At 42.0% G+C, this 12,926-nt stretch overlaps 1 protein-coding gene across 1 annotated transcript in view; it reads left to right on the top strand.

Annotated features, from left to right (window-relative positions):
* Positions 1–11,692: 11,692 nt before the first annotated feature.
* CEP55 (centrosomal protein 55) overlaps positions 11,693–12,926 on the top strand; it is a 22,393-nt gene continuing 21,159 nt past the window's right edge. Inside the window, exon 1 of the mRNA XM_024739542.1 lies at positions 11,693–11,881. Coding sequence (XP_024595310.1) covers positions 11,699–11,881 — 183 coding nt within the window. The 5' untranslated portion in view covers positions 11,693–11,698. The remainder of the gene's footprint in view (positions 11,882–12,926) is intronic.

Genomic DNA, 12,926 nt, shown 5'->3' with positions numbered 1-12,926 from the left:
GCGCTTTCAGTTCGGGGGCTTGGGTTCGATCCCTGGTTGAGGAACTAAGATCTCACAAGCCGTGCAGTGTGGCTGAAAAAAAAAAAAATGAGAAAGTAGACAAAACCAGGTTGAGAGACATTCTACAAAATACCTGATAAGTACTCTTCAAAAGTGTCAAGGTCATAAAAATAAGGAAAGATTGAGAAACTGTCACAGATTGAAAGAGACAAAGCAGTCATGGGAACTAAATGCAAGATTGTATCCTGGATCAACTGCTGGAACAGAGAAAGGACGTTCGTTAGTGGAAAAATACCAAAATCTGCACTTTAGTTAATAGTATTGTGCCTATATTAATTTCTTAGTTTTGATAGATGTACCATGAGTATGTAAGATGTTAATATGAGGGGAACCTGAATGAAGGGCACAAGGGAACTCTGTATGCTTTGCAACTTTTCTGTAAATCTAAAATTATTTCAAAATAAAATGTTAAGAAATAAAATAAATTTGTAAATACTGGCTTAGAAGTGTAAAAAAGAAGCCTTCAAAATTGAAACAATAAATATTTCATTAAAAGTGTATGGACAGGGCTTCCCTGGTGGCGCAGTGGTTGAGAATCTGCCTGCTAATGCAGGGGACACGGGTTCGAGCCCTGGTCTGGGAAGATCCCACATGCCGCGGAGCAACTAGGCCTGTGAGCCACAACTACTGAGCCTGCATGTCTGGAGCCTGTGCTCCTTAATAAGAGAGGCCGCGACAGTGAGAGGCCCGCGCAGCGCGATGAAGAGTGGCCCCCGCTTGCTGCAACTGGAGAAAGCCCTCGCACAGAAACGAAGACCCAGCACAGCCAAAAATAAATAAATTAATTAAACAACAACAACAAAAAGTGTATGGACAGGACTTCTCTGCTGGTGCAGTGGTTAAGAATCTGCCTGCCAATTCAGGGGACACGGGTTTGAGCCCTGGTCCAGGACAATCCCACATGCTGCAGAGCAACTAAGCCCATGTGCCACAACTACTGAGCCTGCGCTCTAGAGCCTGTGAGCCACAACTACTGAGCTCGCATGCTACAACTACTGAAGCCCGCGCACTGAGAGCCTGTGCTCCGCAACAAGAGAAGCCACCACAGTGAGAAGCCCGCGCACCGCAACAGAGAGTAGCCCCCACTCGCCGCAACTAGAGAAAGCCTGAGCACGGCAACAAAGACCCAACGCGGCCAGAAATAAATAAAAAATAAATAAATAATTTTTTAAAAAGTGTATGGGCAAAACAAAATGCCTGTTTCATTAATTGGTAAGTTTTTAGTATTCATAAAATTTTCATCTCAGTTGAAAAGAACTTGTAGTTAGATTTTCACACTATAAAAGAATTTCTGAGGATGCAAAATAACCACCAAGAAATCACAACCTGTCATAAGTTCATTAATCATAACCCCAAATTTTCAACAATGTAATTATTAAAAATTCTTTCAAGGTTTTTACAGCAATATATATATATATATATATTTTTTTAATGCAGCATAAGGTATCTTTGAGTATGTTTGATGTAATATATCCAAAAGCAGGATTCTGTTAAATTGTTAAGTAAGCCCTGAAACAGATTAACTTTCCAATTCCTAGCATTTCTTGGAGTCTTCTATTTGGCACTGATTTATATAACTTTGAATAAACACAGGCAGGAGAGAATGAGCTAACCAGTAAAAGTAGAACCTAGTAAGAGGACCAGTCCTCCTCTTAACAAGCTTGCAATGGCTTTGCAGTGGAAGGAAACACTATTTTATTTATTTATTTATTTATTTGGTTGCGCCGAGTCTTAGTTGCGGCATGCAGGACCTTTTAGTCGCAGCATGCGGAATCTTTAGTTGTGGCATGCAGCGTCTTTTCTTAGTTGCGGCACACGGGATCTTTAGTTGCGGCATGCGAACTCTTAGTTGGGGCATGTGGGATCTAGTTCCCTGACCAGGGACCGAACCTGGGCCCCCTGCATTGGGAGCATGGAGCCTTAGCCTCTGGACCACCAGGGAAGCCCTGGAAGGAAACAGTATTATCCTCATCTTCAGAAATAAATATTTGAGGAGAAGGAGGTTAGGATACTTGGAAAGTAGAAACTTAAAGTTAAGGGGTAGAAAAGTTGGTGGCCAAGGGGCATGGCCTAGCCTCAGAGCTTCTCTCCTGATACCAGGAAATGCTGCGGAGCAAAGTCATGAGCATTGAGGCTCAGATTCCAGGGAGAGCCAGGAGCTGTGTTTCCCTGGGTAGTAAGAGGGAAGGAGGAGCTTTAAGACCTGAGCCCAGTGGGAGACAGTGGCAGAAGTAAGGTGGCTGGTGTTTGGAGAAGGGAGGAGGTGCTCAGAGGCTGCCAGTCAGACTGACTTTACACCAACCTGTCTGTAGAGCGTATGTGCATGCACGTGTGTGTGTGTGTGTGTGTGTGTGTGTGTGTGTGTGTGTGTGTTGGGAGTTGGGTGGAGAAGATTCAGTGGTGGGAACATGAACTTGTTCTTCAGAGACTGCAGAGCTGCACACAAAGGCAATGCATGTATGCTCACACACCATCACAACCAGCCCCTGCACCATCCAGCCTTACACTCCTCCTGCCACCTCTGGTGCAACAGAGCCCTGGAGCCCAGTTCAGCAGGCTGCTCCTGTCTCAAGGGCTTTATTTTTATCAACTGCATTGGTCCTAACAACAACCCTATGATGTAGGCCCTATAATAACCTCCACTTTATGAGCGTAGGAAACTGAGACACAAAAAGATTAGGTAAATTGTTCAGGTTATAGCTAATAAATGGAAGAGCTGGGATCCAAACCAGGTAGTTTGGTTGTGAATTTTCCTGCTACACTCTATTGGAATGTATCCCTTACAACATGCATTGCAGCCTCCACACACCCTGGAGACAAATACACCAGCCTGGGTGCGTCATAACCAGAGCCCTGGTTACCATCTGTCTCAAGGACTTTGAGCTCTCCAGCTTCCTGTGCCAAGAATGTAACAGTGTCAGTCTCTGCTGGCTACTGGAGTTATCTCTATACCCTGTGAGCCTGGGAAGGGGCAAACCCCTCAGTTTCTCCATCCCAGTGCCCTCTGTTTCTTTTTCTTTTTTTTTGGCTGCACTGGCGCAGCATGCAGGGTCTTAGTTCCCCGACGAGGGATCAAACCCATGCCCCCTGCAGTGGAAGAATGGGGTCTTAACCACTGGACCTCCAGGGAAGTCCCTGGTGGCCTCTCTTTGGACAGTCCTTATTTTTTTCCTGGATACACACTCACTAGTGTTATAGTTGAAGACAGGGAAGGAGAAGAAAAGGATGGGAGATCTCCCTTCAGCTTTGTTCAAATATAAAAAGCTAACAGGGCCTGTTTTCCTCATACAATCAGTTTTTAGATATAAATGTGTAAGATTCCAATCAACACTGTAAGAAAAACACTTAAGGAAAAATATTTCCTCCTGGAAAAATCAAGGAAGAGTAAGAGAGTTAAGAGTAAATTCACACAGAATGATCAAACATTTATTCATTAATAATATGCCCATTTGTTCAACAAATATTTGAGAGTCTACAAGTACCATGTGTCAGCTGCTGGGGCTTCAGCCAAGAATAAGCCAAAGTTCAGACCTGATGGAGCTCCCAGCTAGTGGAGACCACATGCCGGGTCTCACATGTCTATCATCCACTGCTTTCCACTGCTTTCCACTGCTTTCCTGGGAGCTAGGACTCCTGGGCTCATTTTACAGCTGATGAAATTGAGGCTCAGAAGAGTTAAAAACTTGAGCCAAGATTCAAACCCAATGTCTTCTGAGCCCTACTCCTTTTCCAACTGGCCCTCAGATGAGAGCACACATTCTGCTCTTTCATTATCCTCACCTTTTTCATCAAGTAAACTCATGCATTGATCTAGGTGAGTGGCCTTGCGCCTACACTGAGGCAAAAGGGATAGAGACAGAGGAATATTTAAGGAAGAGGAGAGACTTAGCAAAAAATCTAGACATGAGGAAAAAAGTAAGCGGGGTGGCCAAGAGGATTTAGTGGAAGAGAAATGAAGACAGATTCATAATATCTTATTCCAATTCCAGTTTCACAGAATCCTAGATATTACCTAACAGCAATTTTCAAATTGGCACACACAGAGGGTCCATTGTTAAAGATCTTTTTGCTGAAACACTTCTTTAAGAATTATTTCAGTTGATAACTAAAGTGCTTTTTAGAGCTAAAATACTATTTTTTAGTAGTTTAATTATAGGGTTTTGCATAATGGCGGACGCTATTTTAAAATAACTTAATATATAGTATATTTAAATTTCATTATTTTAAAAAGTGCCTGACAGTGACTAAGTCTACAGGGGGGGAAAGGAGGGGATAAAATATTTCATAACATTTGGCATCATTATATTATCATTATTCAAGGCCATTGGAGGAGCTAAATATAAGACAGGAATGAATCTGACCTTCTCCAAGTAAGTGTTAACTTACTTGAGCATATTTTCTAAAATAAACCTAGAAAAAATGGAATGGAGAAAAGTGGGATCCTCTTAAGCCTGGTATTCACTTTTATGGAAACAACAATTCCTATCAAAATGTTTGATAAACAAATGTTTCCCAGTCATTCTTCTGTAAGAATCTTGATTCATTCAGGCTCACGCGCATTTATTCAGCAAACACTTACTGAAAGTCTACGTGGTGCCAGGTATGATGCTAACTACAAGACAAATAAGGCACATTTCCTCTCTGCAAGAAGCTCACAGGAAATCGCAGTACAATGGAGTGAGCACCATGCTAGAGGAGCAGGTGTTAACAGGGCAGGGTGGGCAAGCAGGGTAGGCTCCTGGAGGAGGTGACAGCTGGACTGAGAATTAGTGGTTGGACTGATGTCTGTGTGTGTGTGTGTGTGTGTGTGTGTGTATGTGTGTGTGTGAGAGAAAGAGAGAGATCTGAAACACAGATGAATAAACATGGTGAGCAATGGGAACCTCAAGCCATTTGATGTGGGTGGGAGATCATGTGCGAGGGTAAACAGTCAAGCAGTGAGCCTGGGCAGGCAGGCAGGCCCCAGCTCAGAGAGTCTCGTCTGCTCTGTTAATAGCAACTAACATCTACCACGTGCTTACTACATGCCAGATGCTATTCTAAGCATTTTATTTTGTCTCATTTAATCCTTCCACTGCCCTGTGCTGTGAAGTAAGCACTATTTCACCATCCCCATTTTACAGATGAGAAAACTGAGGCCTAATTTGGTTAAGTAGTTTGCCCAGTTCTCACAGCAAGCGGAGCTGGGATCTGAACACAGGCAGTCTTCCTCTAGAGTCCACGCTATTTTTTTTTGGCCAGGCCTCACAGCTTGTGGGATCTTAGTTTCCCGACCAGGGATCGAACTCATCTCCCCCTGCAGTGGAAGTGTGGAGTCCTAAACACCAGACCACTGCCAGGGAAGTCCCTAGAACCTCTTCTCTCAACTCCTTAAGCCAGGCCTTGCTGGCAGTGGGGACTTATTAGAGATGCATTTTCCAGCAGGGGAGCAAAATGACTGAATTGCATACCAATTCTCTGAATACAAATGAAACATTTTAATAACCCCATAGACTTAAAATTAAATTTTAAAAGAAGCTAAAACAGGCAGAGCAGTCAATTTCTGGAGAGCTGTCCTTTCCAAATAGGATATACCTTGAATGGAGAACCAAGTCAGGAAGCATCACTGACTGGCTAATGAGAATTCTCCTATATGACATTAGCCAGTTAGAGAAAATCTGCTCAACCTGCCCCTGAAATGGCTTTCAAATATGTCACTAATAGGGCTGCTATAATCTCAGTTAGATATTGAGGGGGTCTTCCTATTTACCGATTTAAAACGCAGCCCTTCCTGGTTGGAGAGGAACTCTAACCCAGGAATGAGCAGTGGGTCTACCCCGAGAAGGAGCTGGGCTGTAAACCGATGCTTTTGGTGCCTGTTAAGGAATATCGATAACAAAAAGGAGGAGAGTTAAACAAATCGTTTCTCCACAGTAGTCTAGGGCAGAAGAGACCCCCATCAATTCATTCATTCATTGAACAAATATTTATTTATCATTTTAAAAATTATTATTATTTTTTGGCTGCACTGAGTGGCTTGCAGGATCTTAGTTCCCCCACCAGAGATTGAACCCGTGCCCCCTGCAGTGAAAGCGCTGAGTCCCAACCACTGGACCACCAGGGAATTCCCTGAACAAATATTTATTAATTACCTAATTTTTTCAAGCACTGTGATGGTAGGTACTGTGGATATGGGGGTGAGCAAAATCAGACAGACTCCTCAAGCAATTTACAGTGGAATGAGGGAAAGGGACACCAGTCAAAGAATCACTCATGATTCAATGTGCAATTATAGCTGGAATGAAGCCTTTGAAGAAATCTGTGGTAAAGAGAGGAAGTCCTTTACTCAGGAGGCAGGGAAGCCTTCCCTTAGGCAGGGAGGATGGAGCTGAGATCTGGGAGATAGGAAAGGAGGCAACAGCTAGAACATTCCAGACAGGGGAACCTCCTGTGAAAAGGCCCTGAGGCAGGAAGGAAACTTCCTGGTTCAAGGAATGAAGGGTGTCTAATGTGGGGCTTTGACACCAGGTTGGGGAGGTCAGTCTAGGTTTGCTAGGCCTGAGAGGACACAATGGGGATTTGGTTAGATGATCAGATCTGCATTATTTCAAAAAATCCCTGCGGAGTGGATTGGAGGGAGGCAAGAGTTTACCAGTTTCTTCTCAGCCTGCATTTAGAGAACATTTATTGTGTGCATACCAGTGCTGTTCAATAAAAACATAACAGCAGCTGCATTTATATTTTGAATTTTCTAATAGTCGCAGTAAAGAAAGTAAAAAACAATAGTAAGATTGATTTTAATATATTTTATTTTACTTAATATATCTAAAATATTATTGTCTCAACATGTAATAATATTAAAAAGCTTAGTCATTGAAATCAGCTGTGTATTTCATACATCTCAATTGGGACACAAAACATTCATCAGAAATACTTCATCTGTATTTAGCTTTCATAAAATTTACAGTTGATAAAGTAGGCTTGCACCCCGATGTTCACTGCAGCACTGTTTACAGCAGCCAAGAAATGGAAGCAACCTAAATGTCCATCAACAGATGAGTGGATAAAGAAGATGTGGTATACGTATATAATGGAATATTACTTAGACATAAAAAAGAATGAAATTATGTCATTTGTAGCAACATGGATGGACCTAGAGATTATCATACTAAGTGAAGTAAGTCAGACAAAGAAAGATAAATATCATATGATATCACTTATATGTGGAATCTAAAAAAGTAATGGAGGTGAACTTGTTTACAGAACAGAAACAGACCCACAGACTTGGAGGGCGGGCTTGTGGTTGCCAAGGGGGTAAGAAGGAGGGGAGGGATGCATTGGGAGGTTGGGACTGTCATATGTACACTACTATATGTAAAGTGGATAATCACCAGGGATGTACTATGTAGCACAGGGAACTATGCTCAATACTCCGTAATAACCTGTATAGGAAAAGAATCGGAAAGGGAATGGATGTATGAATATGTATGGCTAAATCATTTTGTTGTACGCCTGAAACTAGCACAACATTGTGAATCAATTATACTCCAATATAAAACAAAAAATTAAAAAACCCAAAACTTCAAAAAGAAGAAAAAAAAGAGGCTTACATACCTAAGTTGTTCCAAACATAAAAGTTTTTTTTAATAACTGAATCAACCATCAGTTTTTTAATTTAAATTAAGTAAAATTAAAAATTCAGTTCCTCAATCACTGTAGCCACATTTCAAGCACTCAACAACCATATGTGGCCAGTGCTACCATAATGGATTGAGTAGAAAGAACCTTTCCATGATTGCAGGAAGTTGTATAAGAAAGCACAGATGTATCTGCTGGAGAAGCCCTGGGTAGTCATTAGCTTTCCTTTGGAAGACATAACCTTTCAGGGGTGAAGAGTACATTCATCTACAACAGCCTCACTATTTCTTTTTATAAAGCCTAAATCCATTCAGCCTCTTTTTGGTACTGTTTTGGTTTCCCAAGATTTTCCTACTGGGAAGAAAATAACCTAATATTTATTGAGATAAATATCCAGTCCACTTGGCCATTATATTTCTCTTTGTTAATGAATAAAGATGAATTTTGAATCCCTGTCCTAGGATTTCTCCTAGTGAACTGTCAGTATCAAATTACTATCATCTCTTCAGACCTTTTGCAAACTACTAGCTTCTCACACTTCACGCCTAGCCCCACCTACCTGGGAAGAGCAAACATTGATTTTCCGGTCTAACAATGACAATTACAAAATTAAATGAGCCACCAGGCCAATGAGCCTCCTGCCTACTCCTTTTCCTCAGGGGTCCCCAGTCACAGGGGGAGCTCCTGCCAGAAGAGAGGGACCTGGGGAGCAGATATGTAATTGGGCAGCCTGGCCCAGCAGGCCTAGGTACCAGGTCCTCTGTCTACCAGGTGCCATCCCTCTTCACACCGATCCTCCCACTTCCTGTCTTTTCTCTCCCCATTTGGCTCAAAGCTGAGCAGAGAACTCTCTCTTTCTCTCTCTCATCCAAGAAGCTCTGTAGATTTCTATGGAGACTAATTTTGCCCTTGCTCTCAACTCTGGGCAATGAATAGCATTCACACCTTCACTAATCTTTTGCCTTGACTTCCTCCCAACCTAATCCCATCTGATAGGTTAATACAACAGATAGGAAACAGCCCAGTTCTCCTCACTTTTCCATCAGAAATGTGAGTTACTTGGCAGCAAGGACCAAACGTTATCTTCTTGCCTTTCCTTTTATTCTTTAAAATTCTCTACATGGTTTCTCATCCATTCCATTTAGAAACAAAGGGTTTTTGTTGCTTTTTATGTAATAAGGGCTAACATCAGTTGAGCATTTACTAAACACTATGCACTTTACATGGGTTCTCTCATTTAATGCTTATAATCACCCTATGAGGTAGATATTATTACTTGTATCATTTTACAGATCAGGAAATTGAGGCTCAGAGAGGTTAAATAACTTATTCAAGAACACACAGCTAGTAAGAGGCAGTCAGGAGCTAAAGTCATTCCTAATCCAGAGTTTAACCCCTGTGTGACGCTGCTTTCCTAGGATGTTTTCTACTGTATCCTTTTTATTGTGTTAAGCCTCTGGTGAGTCTATGCTCTGCCTGAGAAGGGCAGGCCCTGCCAAACGCTTTCTGTGCCTCTCGCTTTTAGCAAGAGAAAGTCCTCAAAGCGGGTAACCAGGACCCGTATTTAACCAATAGACACCGAGCCGGAGGGCAATCTGGAGCAAACGTCTGCCTAGCTTGCTTCATCTAGGGCTCATAATCTCAGCGTCCAATCTGGGCGTGCCTATCAATCCTCCCACAGGCTACACTCCCCATTGCTCCACCCTGATTTTTGGGAGGAGGAAGGCTCACCCCAAGAGGAAAACAGGGAGGCTGTGCCCCCTTGTGGAATCCAATTCTCCCATTTTATAAAGGTCGAAACTGGTACTCAGAAGGGCGAATCATGCTCAAGGACGCGGATCTGGTTGGTCCCCGCTCGCAGTCACTGGGGTTATCTCGCTCAGCATAGTAATTTGCTTCAGCCCCAAAGCAGATAAACACAAATCAGTTCCTTACAAAGAAACACCGAGCTTGAGGTCTGAAACCTCAGAAAAGCATTGAGGAAACTCCCAGGACTCGGTAACGGGTTCGGCGAAACCCTTCCCGCCTTCGGCCCCTCCTCTCGGCCTCAGCCCCACCCTTCGACCCCGGCTCTGCGGGTCTCCAGCCCGCACTCAGTCGGCCCTCGGGTTCCAGGCCCCGCCCCTCGGAGGTCGCAGCCAATCGGAGAGCCGCGATCCCGTCGCGCGTGCCTCACCCCTGCCGGCAGTGACGTGCCCCACCCCACAGCCGCGGGATTCAAACTCCCGGAAGCGGCTCCCGCGCCGGAGGGTGAGACTGGGCCGACCGCGGAGTGTGGCGGGGGCGGCCAGGGCCCGCAGCCCCGGGGCCGGGCGAGACCGCGAGGGAGGCGTGGTCAGTGGGAGATCGCGTTAGCTGGGGCTCAATCTCTGCCCTCCCGGGTGCCCGTCGCGTTCCCCCGGCTCTCACTTGGTTCCTGGCCCTGGCTGGGTGCCTCACGGCGGTCGCCGATTCGATCCCTCCTTTCAGCCCTGCGGCGGATATTATCCTCCTCTTTCAGACGAGCGCTGGGAGTTCGAGTGACTTGGCCAAGGTCTTTCGTTAGTACAGCCTTTTGCGGATTAGCAGGCACTTCCATGTCTGTTCTACAAACATCTTAAAATTGGGGGTGAGGAAAAAAGGTGCCCGTTTTTGCAGTGTTTCTTTGCCTGTCTTCCCAGGTGAGATCTTCTGTGAGGGTTTTCGTAAGATTTGCCTCCACTTGCAGACGACGTGGGCTGTAATAGAGGCGTCGTGCCCTTTGCTGGTTATCTTAGTCTTTCACCTTAGAATGGGCAAAACTCCAGGGCTGTCCTTGTGATGGATGGTCTCTTCAACTCAGTTTACCCACTTCTGGTATTTTCAGGCTCTCTGAGTCCACACAGGATGACCCTTAAGGTCCCTTCCGTAGAAAAACCTTCTCCACCGAGGTGTCTATGTAGGTCTCCTCAACTGTTACTGGTATCATTTATCATTGTACTTTTCATTTCCTGGATAACATGTATTTTACAACTTGAGAATCTATATTTGTTTCCTTGTTACTGCCTGCCGCGTCTGCTAGATCGAAAGTTCCGTTATGTAAGGGACATGTCTCTCTTTCATTTCTTTCTTTTTTCTTTTTTTTGCCAGTGTATACCCAGCACCTAATATGCTGTCTGGTAAATTAAATTCTCCAGTATTTTTTGAATGCATGAATAGTATCATATTCCTCTAGATTCCCTAGTCACATTACCATTATTTTATCTTGGGATCCATAGGTGGAAAAATGCTTTTTAACCTCCCTAATTAAAACTACTTTTATTATATACACAGTAATTTTTGCTATGTATTTTGCTCCTAGAGTTTATATTATACCCTTGCTTCTTAAATGTCATCTAATACTATTAGCAAATATGCTAAACTTCTCCTTACTCCTTATTCTTAATTCCTGTCATTCCTGAATTCTGTGAATATTGTCTCTTTTTCCTATAAATGCCTCATATTGGTTTCTTCTCACTTCTGCCCACTGTGCTCTCTCAGCTGACTATTATTAAGATAGATCTGAACTAGGCCTAGCTTATAAAACAGAATACGCACCATTATATCAGGTAATGACGTTTCAATGTCCAGATATTCAGAATTACATTATTTGTCATTAGCTTTTTATTTTTGGGTAAAATTTGTCTTTGATTGTGATCTACTTCTTTCAGACTTCATTTAATGGTTTAATAATTGGTTAGCCCTCCGTTTTTTTTTAATGAAATTTTTCTACTGAAGTATGACACACATACAGAATCCTGCACAAACACAAGAGTACAAGTTGACATATTGAATACTCCCCATGTATCTACCACCCAGACTTTAAAAATATATAGTGTTACTAGCACGCTAGAAGCCTTCCCCAGTCCCTGTTCCATACCCTACTGGTTTGGCTATATCACTTCTATTTAGATAGAAAAGTTCTTCTGTTTAGCAAATGTTATTAGACCTTTTCAAACCTGAGATTTGACCTTGTAAACTCAGACTTATAACTGTATTTTTATTTTTACAGACATTTTCAGAGATGTCTTCCAGAAGTCCCAAAGATTTAATTAAAAGTAAATGGGGACCAAAACCTAGTAACTCCAAATCAGAAGCTGCGTTAGAAAAATTTAGGGGAGAAACTGCAGCCTTAAAAACATCGGTGGATGAAATGGCAAGCGGAAAAGGAAAGCTGAATGATAAAGACAGACACAGACTTTTGGAGGTAAGACCCTTTAAACTGTAGTAAGCTTTGCTGTAGTAGATGAGAAAGTATAATGATATAATGTAGTTTTTATGTTCACTAAATGTAAAAAACAAATCTAATGTCAACTTTGGGATTTAGCTTTTAATGTGAATGTTTAAAAACCCATTTAATCATGTATATTGGCTGCTTTACAAGTAATCTTTGTTTACAGTCTTTTTTAAGGTAAAATCATTACAGATATTAGCATTTTGTGTTCTGTTAAACTATATTTCCCTAATTTACAATTTGGTATGATATAGTCTGTAAAGCAGTTAGGAATTTGCTAGAACTGGAAGGATTTAAAATTTAATCGTTAATTTGATTGTAATTTATTTTGCAAAAGTACTTTTATTGTTCATAGAAAATAAATGATCTGTACTAAATAATATCATTGGATTTCTTTAAATTTTACTTTATAGGCACATCATAAAACCAAATGATTTATTATTTTTTAACACATATTTATTATTATTTTTAATACATAATATGTGTTAACATATTTTAACACTTTTTTTTTAACACATATCACCAATTCTTAGACATAAAGATTATTTTGTAATCTGGTGAAGGAATCTAATAGCTTTCCTGGGAGATCTCTTTCCAGTTCATTCCACTTCTGACGAGTACTGGCTATCAAAACCCCTTTATAATCAATTGAAATTAACTTCCTGTAACTTCTACCCGTTTGTTCTAGTTATGTCAATTAAAGCAACACAGAACAAGTCTATTTTTTTTTTTATCCAATTGACAATTTTTCAGATATCCAAGGAAATCTTGCTTCCTCTTACTTTTCTGTAGACCAGCCCCATATTCTTCAGCTTTACTGGCTTTTTCTCCTCCTGGTCACTTTCCTGAACACTCTGTGGTGTGTTCATGTCCCTCTTGAATTATGTACCTAGTATTGCATACAGTGGCAAACACAGGTTGAAGCAGTACTATTATTTCCCGTAATCTGGATGATATACTCTATGAAAGCTTAAAATTGAATTCGGTTTGGGCTTCCATGGTGACACAGTGGTTGAGA

Source organism: Neophocaena asiaeorientalis, unplaced genomic scaffold (assembly GCF_003031525.2).
Source record: "Neophocaena asiaeorientalis asiaeorientalis breed wild unplaced genomic scaffold, Neophocaena_asiaeorientalis_V1.1 scaffold597, whole genome shotgun sequence".
Taxonomy (NCBI): domain Eukaryota; kingdom Metazoa; phylum Chordata; class Mammalia; order Artiodactyla; family Phocoenidae; genus Neophocaena; species Neophocaena asiaeorientalis.
Note: the sequence above shows the minus strand (reverse complement) of the source record. Positions and strands in the feature narration are given on the sequence as shown.